Source organism: Saccharomyces eubayanus, chromosome XII (assembly GCF_001298625.1).
Source record: "Saccharomyces eubayanus strain FM1318 chromosome XII, whole genome shotgun sequence".
In the NCBI taxonomy this organism is placed as follows: domain Eukaryota; kingdom Fungi; phylum Ascomycota; class Saccharomycetes; order Saccharomycetales; family Saccharomycetaceae; genus Saccharomyces; species Saccharomyces eubayanus.
In genome coordinates, this window is record NC_030971.1 from 101,819 (window position 1) to 120,495 (window position 18,677).

Here is an 18,677-nt window from a genome sequence, read left to right on the forward strand (position 1 = left end):
TTGGAATTGTAGTAGAGGGGTTAGTTTTGCTTCTTGGTTTCCTGTGGGGCACCGCTCAAACGGATCTGGGACACGCGGACCAGACTCATCTTGACAGCGTTGTAGGCTCTCTTGACGTATGGTGGGACAGATGGATGGCTTATGATTCCGTCCATTCTGACTCTCCATTGGGCGAAGGCGGCTTTCATGTACTTGGAGTTTTCGTATCTAAGCTTGATGAAGGCGGCGTACACTGCCAGCATGATCCAGGATCTCTGGAAGCATAAAATGGCTCTGAACAGGATCAAGATGAAAATCAGTAGCTCTGCAGTCCCGACCCAGTGCATACACAGGTCATTGTACTGAACAACGAACTTGTCGATGAACCTGAGGATGCCACTCGACTCCTTGCTGGACAGATGGAACACTTTTGGCAAGATGACTTTTTCAACGTAGATTAAGACGTGGAACACGGCAAATGCGAAAAATGGGATCAAACTGAAGGAAAATCTTGGGGTGAACAACCAGAACACGGCCAGAATCAGGTACAACACATCTTCGCTCTTCAACAAGCCGGAAATGCGCGACTTCATCGAGGCCTTGGTGGCAGCGGCCCCTGGGGTTTGCAATGGTTCGTTGCGGGTGAAAAATTGCTGGTAGATGATGATGCCGAACGATTCGATAACACCGAGGTAGACCAGTCTGTAGTAGACCTCAGACATCTTGAACAGGTACAGGATCGTGCTGATCAACACGACAGAATGGCCGGTGAACCACGCAAACTGCAGGCTCTTGGCCACTGCCATAAACCTCTGCACGAGGGACTGGTCTCTGGTGGGAGGGGTTGCGGCGGAGCCTTGGTTCTTGGTTGGTTTTGACGACATGATGGTGACTTGCTCTTGACTGCTGTTTCTTGCTTCTTGTGCGAGGAGAAGGAGAAGAATTGAATGCGTTCTCGTTTTTTGAAGTGATTGTCATTTCAGGGATGGGCATGTTTAAATATTTTTTCACCCTTTTAAATCGAAGCCTTTCGCCGTACCAAAGAAGGAGAAATATACATTACGTATGTACAAATACATATGTTGCTACACAAAGGGCTCTCAATGCCTTCTGGGCTTCTTCTTGACCAGCTGGGACAGGTCGTTGAAGCCGTCAAGGGGCTTGTCGAGTGCGGGGAAGCCGATGGAGGTGGTTGGCTGGGAGAACGGTCTCTTGGGCCCATGCTGTTGCTGCTGGTCTTGCGCTTCGTCGATGTCGTCCTGTATCTGCGCCAGCCTTGCCTGCTGCAGCTGTGCGTCCTTGGGACCCGAGGCGATGTAGTTCTGGAGTAGAGCCTCGACGTGCTTGAATCTTTTCAGCTTGTCCTCAGTAGGTATCCGGTGTTCCCACCTTAGGGCATCGCAGACGAGGAACTCTGCTTCTATGGTCTTATCGCAGACCTCGACAGCGTCTTGCAGCGTCTTGTAGTAGCCCAGCGCCTTCATGTAGTGGCGGATGGCCCTGCTGAACATCTCCGCCTCCCTCTCGATGTCACCCATCAGAAGGTACACATCGCCGATACGCGATTTGGTTTTATCGGTTGGAGGTGGGCCATCTAGGGACGAGTGTCCCAGAAGGATCAACGCCTGTGCCAGTAGGTCGAGGGCGTTCTCGTAGAGGTCGTTCTCGAAGTAGACGTCGAACCCAGACTTGCGGAGTTGCGAGAGGTCTTCGATTTCCTCGTCCTGTTCCTTCAGCGGACTGAAGTCATCGAGCACCTGCAAGGCCGACTGCTCTCCCTCTTCTATCACGCCCTCTTCGTCCTCTTCCTCGCTATCCTCATCGCCACTCTCGTCACTCTCACTGCCTTCGACCCCGCCTGTCAGGTCTTCCTCCTCTTGGTCAAACTGGAACATCCTGGAGTTGGGCATGTCTGCCTGGCCATCTTCGCCCTCATCCTCCTCCTGGCTCACGTCAGACTCGGATTCTGACCCAGAACCATCGCCAGCTGCCGTGAGAGCGTCCCCAAACAGGTTGCCGGAGTTTTGCACCTCCATGTTGTACACAGCCTGTGCGAAGATAATGAACAGTTCAGGATTGGGCAACGATGCACCCTGGGACAGAGTGTCCAAGCTTCGTTGGCAGCGTTTGGCAGCCTCTGCGTATTTTTTCTGTGCGAGCAAGTCCTTTGCACGTTGAATCTGCGTGTCCATGTCAATCTGAGATATGCTGGTGGTCCCACTGGCCAAGTTCGATGTTGAATTGTGTTTGAATCGCCATTGTAAGTGTTTTCTCAATGTCAAGTGAAATAAAACTTGAAAAAACGCGAAACTTTAGTAAAACAGACACATTGTTCCTGGCGTGTTTCTGCAAGAGGGACCAGGGCTACCGCCGTGTGTCTTCAAGCGTCCACACAGACTGGAATACTCCTGGACTACATAACCACCTCTTTCAATTTCCTATACATATACATATACATATACAAGTTTGTGCTAAAAAATGGGCACGAAGACTGGCCACAGGCTGCATCGCGAAACTAGGATTAAGATAGCTCGGTACCAGCCCATTCCCACGAGATAGCACCGCAAAGCAGGGCCCTAGTTCACCTGGATCGACTCCACCAAGCTCGATTCCCTGTGTAATATCACTGATTTTGAACTTATTATGGCGTTTTTTATGATGAAAAAAAAAAAAATCCGCTACCGGGTGATGTGCGACGCGTTTTTGGAAACGATGAGAATAAACTCTGAAGCATTTGAGAAAGGTATTCTCCATTGTCGAGCAGCTTTCAACACAGGGCACTAACAGTCGCCAAGTACAGTTCGGTAGGATAGTTTTGACCAGGAGTGTGAAGCACGCTAGAAAATACGCAAGAGGAACGTGCAAGGCAAGCGTGAGGTATAACGTAACACCAGCCACGATAACAAATAGAGAAAAGAAAGGATAAAATATGGGTACGTCAAGTGAGGTTTCTCTCGCCCATCACAGGGATATCTACCACTACTACGTGTCGTTGAAAACTTTTTTTGAAGTCACAGGTGAGAATCGCGATAGGTCGAACTCGACGAGGGCTCAGAAGGCCAGAGCCAAGCTATTGAAGTTATCGTCGTCCCAGTTCTACGAACTGAGTACAGATGTTTCCGACGAGCTGCAGAGGAGGATTGGGGAGGATGCTAACCAGCCGGATTATCTTCTGCMCAGGGCAAACTTCCACATGAAGAGGAACCAGGCTAGACAAAAGCTGGCCAATCTGTCACAAACTCGATTCAATGATTTGCTAGACGACATTCTCTTCGAGATCAAGAGGAGGGGGTTCAACAAGGATCTGGATTCCGCACCACCACCACCACCGCTACCGCAGCCGACAAAGCAAGAGGTTACCAAGGACAGCGACGATTCCGTCAAGACGTCCACTAACTCTCCTATAAATCAGGTGGCTCCGAACGTCTCAGTACAACCTTCTTTGGTCATTCCCAAAATGGCTTCTATCGATTGGTCCTCTGAAGAAGAAGAAGAAGAAGAGGTAAAGGCAAAGGCCAAGGAACCGGAGAATGAGAAGGCAAATACAGCTGAGATAGAGGAGGCTAAGCCTGTTTTAGAACCTATTGTTACAGAATCTGTTGTGCCTGACTCTCAAGTACTGGTCCATGATATCACATCGATGGTAAAGACTCCAACAACAGCACAGAAAAACTACTGGGACGTGAACGATTCTCCAATAATCAAGGTAGATAACGACATCGATAACGACAAGGATGTTGAACAACTGAAAAGCCCTGAAACTCCAAACCTTGAAGATGACAATTCTAGTTCTGTCATGGAAGATAGAATCAAAGAGCTGACCGATTTGAACAGCGATCTGCACTCCCAAATAGAAGATTTGAACGCTAAATTAGCAAATGAGATGGAAAAGGAAAAAGAAAGGGAAGAGGGGAAAGGAAAAGATTCAACAAACAACCACACTATTGACGAAAGTTTTCAAAAGGAGCTGCTGTTATTGAACTCTCAAATTGGTGAATTATCCATTGAAAATGAAAATTTGAAGCAGAAAATATCAGAATCTGAACTATCTCAAAGAAAGAACGACAATAGTCACGAATCGAAGATTACTGATGCCTTTATTAGCAAGTACTCTTCTAGCGACGGTCTTATTCCCGTTCAATACATTTTAAATGCCAACAATCTAATAACCCAATTTACTACGAGGCTTTCCACGGTAGGTGCAAGCCCCTCCACTGCAATCTCTCATAACATGGGTAAGGAACTGTTCCAAATATTATCTCAACTGTCGAACCTTGTTTCCCAGTTGTTATTCTCAGCGGACCTCTTGCAGTATAAAGACCAAATCATCTTATTAAAGGCGTCTTTATCCCATGCGATTACTTCCATAAGATATTTTTCCGTTTATGGTCCCGTATTGATTCCTAAGATAACTGTCCAGGCTGCTGTTTCCGAGATTAGTTTCGCTATATGTAATCTAATTGATTCAGCAAAGATTAAGTCAGATTCCACTGTCAATAACAACAATGTGACTAGTGAAAATATCCGACAAACGTTGGAATATTCGCCACAAATAGCCACTACCCCGATGACCCCAACTTTCCCTGCTGCCCCTTCATCGACAATGAACATGAAAAAGGAGTTTATAAACCCTCACGAATCCGCATTTTTTTTAAACGATGTAGAGGAAGAAGAATCTCCTGTGAAACCATTGAAAATCACTCAAAAGGCAATAAATAGTCCGATTATCAAGCCCTCTTCCAATATGATTCCAACAACTTCAAGAAAACCTTCAGGAACGGGCTTGTTCAGTTTGATGATCGATTCGTCAACCGTCAAGAACAACGCTCATAAAGATGATTACGATAAATATGTCTCTCCCATAAAACCGGCTACCACTGCCTCCAATTCTACGAGAAAGAGTAGCTCTGAGATTCCTAAACTAACGTTACCTCCTCAAAGCAATGTTTATTCGACCACCACGCCATTAGAAAATCAAATCCCTGATATTAAAATTGAGAATACTGAAGAAGGAAAAGAAAAGAGTAAAAATATAACGGATACGGCCCCAACAGTACTGACTTCTAGTATTGCTGATAAACTAAAACAGTTTGAACAAAAACCAGAAAACAAGCTGTTAACGAAGGAGAATCCAACAGCAAGCGAACAATCAAAGCCCAACTTGTCTAACAAATTTATAAGCTCAATGAATGATGTGTCCACAGATGAAGATTCAACCTCTGATGCCAACAACGATAACGATGACGACGATGATGACGATTCTACTTATATGGCACTGAAACAAACCATGAAAAGAGAAGGCTCCAAAATTGGGAGAAAAAATGATCACGAATCCTCTGCGAAAAAAACTGAGCTCGATATGAATGACTCTCCGGAATCGGTAAAGATCACGTCTCCAGAATTGGTCAGGAAGATCACGTCTCCAGAATTGGTCAGGAAGATCACGTCTCCAGAAATGATAAAGAAGACTGTGTCTCCAGAAGTAGTAAACAAGGCTGGATCGCCAGTGTTGGCTGAGAAAGTTACATCTCCAGATGTTTTGAAAAAAATTATGTTTCCAGCAGCAGTAAAAAAGACTACATCTCCAGAAATCGTACTTCCAGAAACAACAAAAAAAGTCACATCCCCAGAAGCAATAGAGACCACGTCACCGGAACCAATCAGCAAATCCGCATTTCAAAAAGCAATCAGCAAATCCGTACTTCCAGAAGCAACAAAAAAGACCACATCCCCAGAAGTGATAAGAAAGGCCAAATCTCCAGAAGCAATAAGGATCTCATCACCAGAATCAGTAAAAGCCACGTCTCCAGAAGCAATAAGGATCTCATCACCGGAATCAGTAAAGGCCACGTCTCCAGAAGCAATCAGCAAACCCTTCTCTCCAGAAGCAATAAAAAAGGCTACATCTGCAGAAGCAGTAGAGAAGACTGCACATTCAGTAGTGTTAAATAATGATATGTTTCCGAAATCGATTAGTAAAACTGCACCTTCAGAAGCGTTAAGGGATACTGGATCCCCGGAAGTGAAAGAAAAGAACGCGTCTCCACAAGTTTTAAAGAAGATCATGTTTCCAGTGGCGATTAGTAAAATGGCATCTCCAGAAGTGATAAAGAAGACTGCAGCTACAGAAGTGGTAAAAGAAACAAATCATTTACCAGAAATTAATAATTCGTACACGGAAACTGCTACTTTAATCGAACCTGTCAATATGAATACAGAAGACATGGCCCTCAACACTTCGAGAACAAACGTTGATCCAAATCCCTCAATTAAACAGGAGGAAGATGAGAAGAAAAAAAAGGTTTTTAACCAAGTAAAAACCACTCCTCAGATAATCGGTACCGAAAAAGAAGACGAAGAAGAAGAAGACGATTTTAATAACGTTCGTAATGATTACAAAGCAAATAATGTAGCTCAGACACACGTTTCCCAAGAAGATTTCAATGAGGTACCCAACGGCTATAAGGCGAAGGGCACTACTCAGACGAACATTCCTCGAGAAGATTTCAATGAAGTACCCAATAGTTTTAAGGCGAAAGGCACTACTCNGGCACTACTCAGACGAACATTCCTCGAGAAGATTTCAATGAAGTACCCAATAGTTTTAAGGCGAAAGGCACTACTCAGACACACATTGCCCAGGAAAGATTCAACAAAGTACCCAACGGCTATGAAGCAAATAATGCAGGTCAAACACACATTACCCAAGAAGATTTCATCGAAGCACCCCAAGTAGCCAGTGGTTACAAGGCAAACGGCAATGCTCACACACACATTGCCCAAGAAGATTTTGATGAAGTACCAAACGGCCATAAGGCAAAAGGCAATACCCAGACACGTACTGCCGAAGAAGATTTCAATGAAGTACACAATGGCTACGAACCGAATAATATAACTCAGACACACGTTGCCCAAGAAGATTTCAATGAAATACACAACGGCTATAAGGCGAAGGGCACTACTCAGACGAACATTCCTCGAGAAGATTTCAATGAANCACACGTTGCCCAAGAAGATTTCAATGAAATACACAACGGCTATAAGGCGAAGGGCACTACTCAGACGAACATTCCTCGAGAAGATTTCAATGAAATACACAACGGCTATAAGGCGAAGGGCACTGCTCAGACGAACATTCCTCGAGAAGATTTCAATGAAGTACCCAATAGTTTTAAAGCGAAGGGCACTGCTCAGAAACACATAGCTCAGGGAGATTTCAACGAAGTACCCAATGGTTATGGGGCGAATAACGTAGCTCAAACTCATATTGGCGAAGAGAATACACAGGTGAAAAAATCGAACCATGTGCCAAATTCAAACAATAAATTGGTCAACGGAGGGAAGCCAAAGTTGAATGATGGCGCTCTCAACAGTGTTAGTGTGAGGAGTGTTTCAGGAAGTATGGCACATCATGAAGAACATGACAGTGACGACGATGATTCCAGTTATCAATTTATCCCCATGAGACATGAAGGGCAACAGCGAAAGCAAGCTGTAATGGATGAAAGCGAAGAGGACGAAGATGAAGACGAAGATGAAGATGAAGATGAAGACGATGACGAAGACGAAGACGAAGATAGTGATTTTGACGTAGATACTTTTGATATTGAGAATCCAGATAACACGCTTTCCGAGTTATTGTTGTATTTAGAACATCAAACAATGGACGTAATATCCACGATTCAATCGCTCCTGACATCGATCAAGAAACCACAAGCCACGAAGGGCAACCTGAGAGGAGAGTCCAACGCGATCAACCAAGTAATTGGCCAGATGGTGGATGCRACGAGCATATCGATGCAACAAAGCAGAAACGCCAACTTGAAGAAGCACGGAGATTGGGTGGTGCAGAGTTTAAGAGACTGTTCGCGTAGGATGACGATTCTATGCCAGTTGACCAGCGATGGGGTGTTGGCGAGGGATGACAACGACGAGGACTATGCCGATAAGAACTTCAAGCAACGGTTAGCAGGGATCGCGTTTGACGTGGCCAAGTGCACGAAGGAATTGGTGAAGACCGTCGAGGAAGCCAGTCTGAAGGATGAGATAAGTTATTTGAATTCGAGGTTGAAATAGGGTGCAGAGACAATCAATAGAGTGTATTATCTATAACAGTAATATTAAATAAATATAAATATAAATATAAATATAGTAAAAGTAATGTTTGAATATTAAGATGAGTAAGATATTTTTTTATTGAATATAGAAAAATAGAGAGAAGGAAAAAAAAGATTAATATAACCCAAAATGAAAAAAAAATTAAACTGAACTAGTAAGAAGATTGAGAAGATAAAGAAAAGAAAAGTTAAAAAAATAAAAAATACCCCCTAACCTTGGGTATTATTGTAATTTGCAATACCGTCATCCAGTATGCCCAGGTTAAACCATTCGTGATCCAGCGCGTCCTTGGCGGTGATTCTTTTTGTCGGGTCGAATTCGAACATTTTCCTCAGCAGGTCGATGAACCAGTACCAGAACAAGAAAGTTTCTTTGTCGAGTCTGTCCGTGGCTGCAGCGGAGGAAGAGTGTATTTGCTTTTTCCATAGCATTTTTGAATTTATCAAAGACCAATTTTTTTCCGCCGGCAGGTTCCAATTGATGCTCATGCTGTCGCCGTAATCCAGCTTCAAGATCTTGGAGATGTAGATGTCTAGGCGATCGCATGATTGCAAGACTCTCTTCATTGATTTTTCGGTGGTTACGGTTTCGCCGCGTTTGTTCTTTTCCGGCCATTGTAAAGTCAGCGATTTCTTATCGAAGTGCTTTATTACGGTCGAGTTCAGGTCCGATGGAGAGTTTCCCAGTTTGTGTTTGGATTTGTAGAACATCTTGTCGATGATGTCTGTCGGGAAGGGGGTGCCGTTGATGCGCTGCATCATGGCCATGTGCTCGAGGTTTTCATGGATCGGGTAAAGAGATTCGCCAATGACCAGTTCGACCAGGACGCACGCGATAGACCAGATATCGCAGGGGAACGACCAGCCCAAGCCGAGCACGATCTCAGGAGCTCTATAGTGGCGAGTGGATATTACCGGAGGGTGGTATTCGTAGTGGAAGATGGCGCTGCCGAAATCGATGATTTTGACTTCTGGGTTATTCAAGATTTTGTGTTTCCCTTTACTGGCCTCACGACGCCTTTTGCTTAGTGACTGGATAGTCTTTGGGGGCAAATTCTGAGCGATGTGGGTTTCGTCGCAGATCAGGATATTCTCAGGCTTCAAGTCCGTGTGGATTATCCCTAAATCGTGCAAGAAACACACCGATCGGATCAACTGCCTGGCGATGGCCTGTATGTGGGAGCCCGGGAACCTGGCAATACCGTTGGAGCACATGAAATCGTAGATGGACTTGCCGTATAGATCTGTCACCAGACAGATGTGGTTTTTGTAGTCGAAGCACTCCCTTAGCAGAAGGCACTGGAATTGGCCCTGCGGGTCGTTGTTTAAAATGGTTTGTAGGATTCTTAGTTCTGTCTTGGCGGCTTCTCTATATCTATCCACGGCCCTTATGACCTTGACCGCGACGTAGTTTCTGCCGTTATTGTAGTTTGGCTCGTACTTGTTGTCGATGCATTTGAGCACCTTGCCGAAAGTGCCTTGGCCCAACAGGTCCTTAACGATGAAGCGACCCCCGCTACCGAAGACGTCGTTTTCCTGGTACACGTAGTGGCCGTCCTTGTCTGTTTTAAAATTGGATTTGCTGGACGAGGCGCTCTCTGAAGAGCTATTCGATTTGAACTTCCTCAGAGACGAGCCGATCTGTTTTTTGAACGTGGACTGTGGTGGCAAGGGTTGGGGTGGAGGCTCCAGTTGCAGAGGCGGGTTGTAAAAGGGAGACGTGCTGTGGGCTATTGTGAGATTCACGGCCTTGTTGCCCTCCAGGGTCTTAGCGCAGGAGCCCGTTAGGTGCAGCAGTTCGTTCTCGGTCTGGGTGACTCTGGGCACAATTGCGTTGTTTTGGTCAGGAACACTGAAGTAGCTTGACTGGTAGCTGAGTTTCGATAGTGGCAGTTGGGGCAGCGAGATGGTTCGCTGTTTTTTGAATTTCTTTGGTGTCGTGATGTACGTGTTGGCCGCATTGTTGTTGTTGCTACTGCTGCTGGGCAGAATCAACGGCGACGAGAATTGTATGGGCTGCTCCTTGATAAATATGATGTCGTCGTCGGCGTCCTCGTCAACGCGGCTACTGTTATTGTTGTTAATATTATTGATCGTAGTGTTTGTGGTGCGGGGCTCGTCGTCCAGATCTATGGCGTTTTCGTTGTCCAGAAACAGCTGGTGCTGATGTTGGCGGGGGAGGTGCGAGTTTTCCGCCTGGTTCAGATCCAGACTGTTCCTGAGGTTGTCGCTCAGGAAGGAGTTCTGCCGGGCAAACATCTCGTCCAGCAGGTTGTTTGTGCGTGTGTCTTCGAAGCTGTCCAGAAAGGCCTTGTTGGCGCTCACATTGTCTGCAGGGCCCGTAGTAGTGGAATTATTCATATTAGCTCTTGAACGTTTTCTAGTGCCGATTTGAATATTCTGTGACATAACTGGGACTTGAGGGGGTGGAGAAAGGAAGACAGAAAAGGCGGCGGTAGGCGTGTGCGTGCTATATCTTCAGCGTGATGGTACCGTGTTTCTTGTTTTTTTGTTCTTGCCTATAACGTGTGTACTATATATATTTAGTTAACGTAAGCACGAGGAGATAGTGGGGGGGRGGGGGCAGAGCGGCGAGTTGCTGTTGCTGAGGTAGCAGGTTTTGTAAATCCGGCAGATCTGGTGGTAGCAAAAAGCAAACTTTATTCTGATATAGGAACTCCATAATATAAACCCAGCGCACGATGCTAGAGATAAAAAGAGGGTGGGTGTGTGTGTGTGTGTGGAGCCGAAATTGAAGTCGAAATCGAAATCGAAACCGGAATAGAAACGGGATCGCAACCAGAGAGGGCCAGGCCAATCCAAGCCGTGTCACGAACCACGCGGCCTCTCTAAGCCTTGGCGGGAGAGAACCCAGCGCTTGCGTTACAAACTGGCCCAATCACACCGGCCCCTTTGGCCCCGCGCGCCCCCTAAAAAAGAAACGACGGGCCCGGCTTCCCGGGACAGTCTGGGCGGGTCACCCGCGGGCGTCGGCGGCTATTTCGCGAGAGTTCTTGGTGTGGTAAAGGTTATAGCAGCGTTCTCTTCAGGCTTCGGCGGCTACTTGTTATTGGTGTTATTGGTGTTATTGGTGTTGTTGACATTGTTGTTCTTGTTGGTGGCACGATCGACAGTGCTGGGGGTGTCCTCCGGTAGGCCCAAGTGTGACCACTCGTCGTAGTCCATCAGCTGGTGGTCCATCCGGCAGCGCAGGTAGTTCTTGGCCAGTAAGCGGCAGTTCATTGCGTTCTCGTTCTGCACCAGCTGCATGCATTTAAGGTACTCCTGCATGTGTTTCGTGCAATCGCCGTCGTGGTCTAGTGGGAACGAGCCTCTTTCTGGGGGGGTGGGTCTCAATGCGCTCAGCGAGCTTCCTGGATTTCCCGACATTGCTTCTTGTGTTTTTGATGTAATGCTTGTTTGTTTGTTTTGGGAGTTTTGTAAAGGGAAAGAAAGGAAAATTTTTTTTTTCCCGTTCGATTTATTTGATTTTTTTTTTTTTTATGCTTCTGAGCTGAGCGGGTTTTAGCCGCGTTTTTTCTCTAGACGTTGAGGGAAGATTCTGAGAAGTTATAATAGAAGAGAGAGAGAGAGAGAGAAAGAGATTCTCATTAGCCTGGGTCTACTATGCTAGGAGATGCTAAACGCTCCTTTCCAAGTTCGCAGCGGAGTAAAAACAAGCGCTACGAAGGAAGGAGGAGGACTACTGGAAACGGAGACTCTCTTATAACTCGCGGAATGCGTATGCGTATCTTGCAATGCACGATCTCTTGCTTTTATCTACCGAGATAAATTCACAAGGCGAAAGAATGAAGGCTAAACACACACACACAGCCATGATCTTTTTGTTTGTCTCCCCTTTTATCAATTCTCTTTCGAGATGACCTCTTCGATTATTTAGTCGTTTTCTCCCTTTTTTTTTTCCTTTCTTTCAATATATATTACGATTTGTACACGTTTGCTCCCTTAACGGTAATAGCATATTCACGAGATGAAAAGGACGCGGTTCAATTTAGTAAGCAGCCCAACGTCTGGACCGTATGGGAAATAAATGTACTTAGAACAAACAAATAGACGGCGGAAAATTAAAAAAGCATATTTACGGTCACTAGATACATAAAAACATAAAGGAAGACAGAACTCTTCATGGTCTCAATCTTCTAGGATCTCTTGGGAACAACGAGGCTCTTCTGATGTTCTTCAAGTCCAAGTAGAACATAACAACTCTTTCCAAACCGATACCACCACCAGCGTGTGGGGGACACCCGTAGCTGAACCCGTCGCAGTAGTCCTTTAGACCTGGGTCTTCGGTGGATAAGCCGTGCACTTTCATTCTTTCTTGTAGCAAAGCGTGGTCGTGGATACGTTGCGCACCGGACAAGATCTCCTCACCTCTCATGAAGAAATCGTAAGAGTTGGAGTATTTGGGGTTGGCAGGATCAGGCATCGTGTAGAAGGGACGGATCTCCAAGGGGAATTTGTCCAAGATGTAGAAGTCGGTGTCGTACTTGTCGCGCACCAACTTACCCAGGAATTTTTCGTTTTCGGTACTCAAATCCTCGAAGTCGCCGATTTCCTTACCGGCAGCCTTTAGCATATCAATACCTTCCTTGTATGTAAGACGGACCATTTTACCGTCTTTGGGCAACTTGAATTCTTCGACCGGGTACTGTTTACGTACCAGCTCGATCTCTTGGGCAAATCTCTTGGGCAATTCACTGAAGATGAACACAAACAACTCGCTCAAAGTGTCCAAGACTTCGTGGTAATGTTCTTCGAACGCCATTTCCATGTCCAACCCGGTGAACTCGGTCATGTGACGGTGGGTGTTGGAGTTTTCAGCTCTGAACACAGGGCCGATTTCGAAAACTCTTTCGAAATCGGCAACGATCAATTGTTGTTTGTTGAACTGTGGAGATTGGGCCAGGTAGGCCTTACCCTTGAAGTACGTCACCTCGAACACACTGGAACCACCTTCACTTGGAGCACCCAAAAGTTTTGGTGTGTGCACTTCAGTAAACTTCTTCTTGGACAAGTACTCTCTAAACAGTTCGCAGACACCGGCTTGGATTCTGAAGATAGCCTGGTTGGTGACGGTTCTTAAGTCGATGACACGTGAGTCTAGTCTAGTGTCTAGGTTGACTACTGGCAAACCGGCCGCCTCAGCTTCTGCTTCGGAACGGGAAGCGTCTTCCAAAAGAATTGGTAGCGTTTCTGGAGTCTCGGAAATGGTGTAAATCTTTGTGATGTGGATTTCCAGGTTTTGCACAGTGGCGGATTTGATTGGCTCGTCCACCTTCTTGACAATACCTCTGACAAGGACAATGGACTCCAGGTTCAAAGAACCAGCCCACTTGACCATGTGCTTGGTGACGGTACCTTCCTTGTTGGCCTTTACAAGACCTTGGATCAAAGAGGCTTGTTGTCTCAATGTTAAAAAGGCTAATGTGGCACCTTGCTGTCTGGTGTTGTGGACTCTGGCTCTGAATAGGACCTCTTTGTCACTGTCTCTAGCCTCATCCAAATCGATAAACTTGACACGTTCCTCGCCGGTTCTGTCAGAATCACGGGACTGGATCAATGGCAACTTACCGTAATTTTCCTTGGCGGTGTCTTCGGAGGCAGCCTTCTTTTCGCGGGCCTCTTTTTCGGCTTCCAATTGAAGAGCTCTCTCCTCCTTCTTTCTCTGCTTTTCTTGCTCCTTCTGCAATTTCTTCAAACCCTTCTTGGATAATGGTTTCCCGTCTTCCCCGAGGATAACTTGGGCGGGTTCGGCAGATTCGGCAACAGCCTTGGCAATATTTTCGTCTTGGGACATCGTGTAAAGACCTTTCTTTTTTCGACAATTTGCTCAAAACGCAAAATTTGTCAATAATAACAATTAGCTAATTGGGTTGTCTTACTTCATCCTTGTATAACGTCAAATATTTTTCACTTCCTCTTTTTTTTTTTTCACGAAAATGCGTCATAAGGGCCTCGTCAGTGATGATTTCCGGAGCCAGGCCAATAATTACTTTAAGCAACAGCAACCCAATTGAAGCAGGTCTCATAGTTGGATGTGGCCAGCCTCACCTCAGTCCAATAGGTCTCGTGCAATATTCGTGCGCCTCTTACTGCAACTTGGACGCTTCTTGCGTCATTTTCTCTGATTTCCTCCCAGCAGCATGACTCACCTGCCACCGCTGTAACTTAACTCGGAAGAAGAGAGTCAGCTGCCTGCGTGGATGCTAACAAAGCGTGGAGAGTGCACCGCTATCATTGCATCTGCTGTATGTTCTATGCTCCGGCTAGGTTGTCGAGTTGTTGTCTGTGTATATGTTTGCTAATGTACCATGCGGCTGTACCGTATTGCAGAGGAATAACTCTGCTAATCTCTGAGAAATTTAAGGATCCCCTTTTTGAAAGCAATAGTGGCCTTTTCCAATAGACAGCAGAGTAAAGAGAAAAGAGTGTAGATAGGCGTGCCCCATATACAATCTGTTATCTACGATGAGTTTCCCTGGGTCAGACGCCAGTACGACTACAAGAATAAAGGATAGCGGCGGCCACGAAGTGCCGTGCTTACAGCCCATCGATGTGGTGGAATGCACTTATGAGCACTTCAGCGACTCGCGGGACAAGCTGTCTCTGAGATTGGGCGATTTAGTCTACGTACTCAATAAAGGCACTAATGGCTGGTGGGATGGTGTTCTCATACGGCATTGCGCCGACGATAGCAGCCCCTTGATGTTGGATAGAGGCTGGTTCCCTTGTTCTTTCACACGCACTATTCTACATGACCCACGCAAGACCTTGTCTGCCGCTGGCGAGTTGGGAAGGTTTCAGTCCGACATTGACGTAGATCCCGATTTGTCAGGTCAGTCGGTCTTAATCCTAACTCTAGACGAGTTTCTGGATTATTGTAACGATATCGAATTCCGAGGGCCACTGGTCTGGTGTCCCACCCCCACATGCGAACACGGCCAGAAGGGTCACGAGTTATTATACTACAATCAGGACTTGAACGTCTACTGCACCAAGCTACCGTGCTTACCGCAGGGCCCAGAACCTGCTTTGGGTTTACCTTCTTCTTCCTCCCCAATATCCGCTTCCAAAGATACCCGTAAGAAAATGCCCATCATGTGTGCCACCGATTTGTTCTACCTTAATGATAATGATGCCCAGAATTGGACAGACCTTACTCGTTCGATACACTACTATACTAATCTAACAGAACTTGCCCTGCTGAGTAACGATAGGAAAGGTTTTTTAGCCTCTTTAGATTTACTCTCCGTTTACATAACTTATATCCAGATGACTTTCAGAAATCTTCATTTAGTGGATAATAATTTCAAAAAAATTCTGAAAAAGCTAATTTCCACACTGTCTAAATTTTCAATAAATGCAAACATTTGGTTCAATTCCACTCCCTTTAACGAAAGAGAGAGCATTGTTGCGCAGGACGAATCCAGGAAAAATGATCCGTTCCTACAATCGGTTTTAAAAACTTTCCAAAACTTTCATTTTCTGCAGCGTTTACTACACTTCATCTCGGAACATAATGAGTTTACCATACTGCCTCAATTGTTTCCTCGTTTTTTCAAAGATTCGTTTAATACAATCTCATGGAATAATCCGTTTTTGCAGAAGAACTTCACTCATCGTATGTCTCATGATTTACCCAAGGAGATGGTTAAAGCCGTTGCGGGCGCTTCAGGAATAGTAGTGGATAGTATTAATAATATGCCGGTGTCCAGACAGGACACTCCATCTTCATCTGCATCTTCTTATCACATGATAAGCGCTACTTCCCAAAGAAGGAGAAGAAGCACAGCTTTCTCTAATGTATCAAGAAGTTCCAGTGAATCCGACACAATATGGTCTAAAAGGAGAAAACCGTACCCCATAAATGAGGAAACCTTAAATCTATTACAATCCAGGAAAACGCAACTTGATATCAAATTGAGTCATATGGTTCAAAGCGCTAACGACTACCTAAGTAATACTGTTAATTTCTCAAAAATGTTGAACTTTGAAATGAGTTTTAAGACCTATAAGGAAGTTAGTGAAACGGTTCCTATTATTGATATTTTGGAGAACTTGGATTTGACAATTTTCATAAACCTGAGAGAACTGGGTGACAAGGAGCGAGTCTTTGACGAAGACGTCGATATTGATAATGAAGATAAAGAGTTTTTAAACCATTCTTTATCTTCACTATCACACATTTTATCGGACTATTTTGACATGAAACAATACTTTCATGATGTAGTAGTAAAATTTATAATGGTCACTCAACATTTGACTTTAGAGGATCCGTTTGTGTTTCATCCAATGCAAAACGATTTGCCCACTGGGTATTACGAATTAATGACTTTTTCACCTCTATCAAAAGAAACTATTAAGAATAGGAAGAAGAAACACGACCAATTTGTTCAAGAATTAGAGGAAAACGATAACTATCAACAAGACGATGATAATGTTCTACTTTTCAACAACTTAATCAACCAAGATGAAGATTCGAATGACCTGAGATTCTTCAATCTTTTCCATATCTTCAAAAATTGCTGCGACGATTATTCTGATGTTCTTAAACTAGCCATTGAATCAGTAAAGCAATTGATTCTCGAAAGGGAAAATTTGCTAAACTATGCTGCTAGAATGATGAAAAATGATATTACAGAGTTGTTGTTACAAGGTGAAGATGATGGATATGAAGCTTACAGTGATAGGGGGGCTAATGACAAGAACGAGGCTAACATTGTTTACATGGATTCTAACACTAAAGGTGACGCTGAATGGCAAAAAGGCCAAACCCTTCTACCGCGGTATTTGCAACGTGATTTTGATAATGAGTTGATTTGGAGCTCAAATAATAGGATCAAAGGAGGTACTAAAGATGCATTGGTCGCTTATCTAACTAATAATGAAAAACGGGATACTTGGTTCAATATCACATTTTTGATCACTTTTAGAAGCGTTTTCTCAACTACAGAGTTATTTAGTCGTTTGATCGCTCGATATAACTTGGTCCCGCCAGAAGATTTATGTTTTGAAGAATATAATGAATGGGTGACAAAAAAGTTGATACCGGTGAAATATAGAGTTGTTGAAGTTATGACAACTTTTCTCAGGCAGTATTGGTTCGCGGGTTATTATGAGCCCGAACTTGCGAGTTTGAATTTGAATAATTTTGCGCAACTAGCAGTAAAGGAGAATGTGCCTGGGTCCATGGAACTCTTGAATGAAATCAATCGAAAATTCAAAAGTGGCGATATGCAGGGAACTACTCCGCTTAAAGCGCCTGATCCCCAGGTCCCACATAATAATGTTTTGCTCCCTTCTTACTCTATCGCGGAATCCATTTTGGCTGTTGATCCGGTTGCATTTGCCACTCAATTGAGTATACTAGAGCATGAAATATATTGTGATATAACCATTTTTGATTGCCTGCAGAAAATTTGGAAAAACAAGTACTCGAAATCTTACGATTCTTCCCCGGGCTTAACTAGATTTATCAACTTTGCCAATAATTTGACAAATTTTATATCATATTCTATTGTAAAAGAAGACGATATAAACAAACGGGCTAAGCTGCTCTCCCATTTTATTTTCATTGCAGAATATTGTAAAAAATTTAATAACTTTTCATCAATGACTGCAATCATTTCAGCATTATATTCTTCACCCATTTATCGTCTAGAAAAAACGTGGCAGGTGGTGGCTTTGCAAACTAAGGACCTGCTACGCTCTCTGAATACTTTAATGGATCCCAAGAAAAACTTCATAAACTACAGGAATGAGCTGAAATCTTTACATAGTGTACCATGTGTACCATTTTTCGGTGTTTATCTATCTGACTTAACTTTTACGGATTCTGGTAATCCGGATTTTCTAGTCTTAGAACACCGTTTGAAAGGTATTTATGAAGAAAAGAAATACGTTAATTTCAACAAAAGGATCAGACTTGTTGACATCTTACAGGAGATCATATATTTCAAGAAAATCCACTATGACTTCGTTAAAGATCAGACAATAATTGAAAGCATACGCAACACACTAGAAGAAATCCCTCACATCGAGAAACAATACCAATTATCATTGATCATTGAACCAAAACCTAAAAACAAGGCCACTGCGAATTCCGATTCAAGAGGTAAATCACAACAGAAGTTCGACGAAAACGACCCTGGCGAAGAAAAAGCACCCGCTAAGAAGGACAGATTCTTAAAATTTCAATTGGGCAAAACAAGGAAGAAACCCACAAAGCTCTTCAAATAGGAGAAGGGCACGTATTATTTATTTTATCCCCCGTTTCATTTAATTATAATTTTTTTTCATGTTTTCATTTTATTTATTCAGACAATAAAGCATTGTCAGCATCAAGCTTTACACTTGTTATTACATATTCTGTTGGCGGTAACTGTATATAATTTTTATATCTCATTTAAGTTTACATAGGCATATTTATATATTATCAAACTGTCGCCCCATCGACATCGCGATATTTTTCTTATTCCCTTTAAAAAATGCACCAGCGAATTAAAGGAAGTTGTCCTTCAATCTTCTAAATTGGGGCTAATGTCGTTTAAGACTGTGAAA

General features: G+C 44.2%; 6 protein-coding genes across 6 annotated transcripts; 1 reads left to right on the top strand and 5 right to left on the bottom strand.

The window, feature by feature from the left end:
* Positions 1 to 20: 20 nt before the first annotated feature.
* On the bottom strand, positions 21 to 863 carry POM33 (nucleoporin POM33; the record flags this gene model as incomplete). The annotated part of the gene is made up of 1 exon (XM_018366574.1): positions 21 to 863. One exon carries the CDS (start codon positions 861 to 863, stop codon positions 21 to 23), a length of 843 nt encoding a protein of 280 aa, XP_018220413.1.
* A 216-nt stretch (positions 864 to 1,079) lies between these two features.
* HIF1 (Hif1p) lies at positions 1,080 to 2,171 on the bottom strand (the record flags this gene model as incomplete). Its single annotated transcript, XM_018366575.1, has 1 exon — positions 1,080 to 2,171. The coding sequence occupies one exon, from the start codon at positions 2,169 to 2,171 to the stop codon at positions 1,080 to 1,082; it is 1,092 nt and encodes a 363-aa protein (XP_018220414.1).
* A 6,135-nt stretch (positions 2,172 to 8,306) lies between these two features.
* On the bottom strand, positions 8,307 to 10,505 carry KNS1 (serine/threonine protein kinase KNS1; the record flags this gene model as incomplete). Its single annotated transcript, XM_018366576.1, has 1 exon — positions 8,307 to 10,505. The coding sequence occupies one exon, from the start codon at positions 10,503 to 10,505 to the stop codon at positions 8,307 to 8,309; it is 2,199 nt and encodes a 732-aa protein (XP_018220415.1).
* A 651-nt stretch (positions 10,506 to 11,156) lies between these two features.
* COX19 (Cox19p) lies at positions 11,157 to 11,486 on the bottom strand (the record flags this gene model as incomplete). Its single annotated transcript, XM_018366577.1, has 1 exon — positions 11,157 to 11,486. The coding sequence occupies one exon, from the start codon at positions 11,484 to 11,486 to the stop codon at positions 11,157 to 11,159; it is 330 nt and encodes a 109-aa protein (XP_018220416.1).
* Positions 11,487 to 12,240: 754 nt separating this feature from the next.
* DPS1 (aspartate--tRNA ligase DPS1) lies at positions 12,241 to 13,914 on the bottom strand (the record flags this gene model as incomplete). Its single annotated transcript, XM_018366578.1, has 1 exon — positions 12,241 to 13,914. The coding sequence occupies one exon, from the start codon at positions 13,912 to 13,914 to the stop codon at positions 12,241 to 12,243; it is 1,674 nt and encodes a 557-aa protein (XP_018220417.1).
* A 671-nt stretch (positions 13,915 to 14,585) lies between these two features.
* Positions 14,586 to 18,356, top strand: DI49_3513 (uncharacterized protein; the record flags this gene model as incomplete). The annotated part of the gene is made up of 1 exon (XM_018366579.1): positions 14,586 to 18,356. The coding sequence occupies one exon, from the start codon at positions 14,586 to 14,588 to the stop codon at positions 18,354 to 18,356; it is 3,771 nt and encodes a 1,256-aa protein (XP_018220418.1).
* Between the last annotated feature and the right edge of the window lie 321 nt (positions 18,357 to 18,677).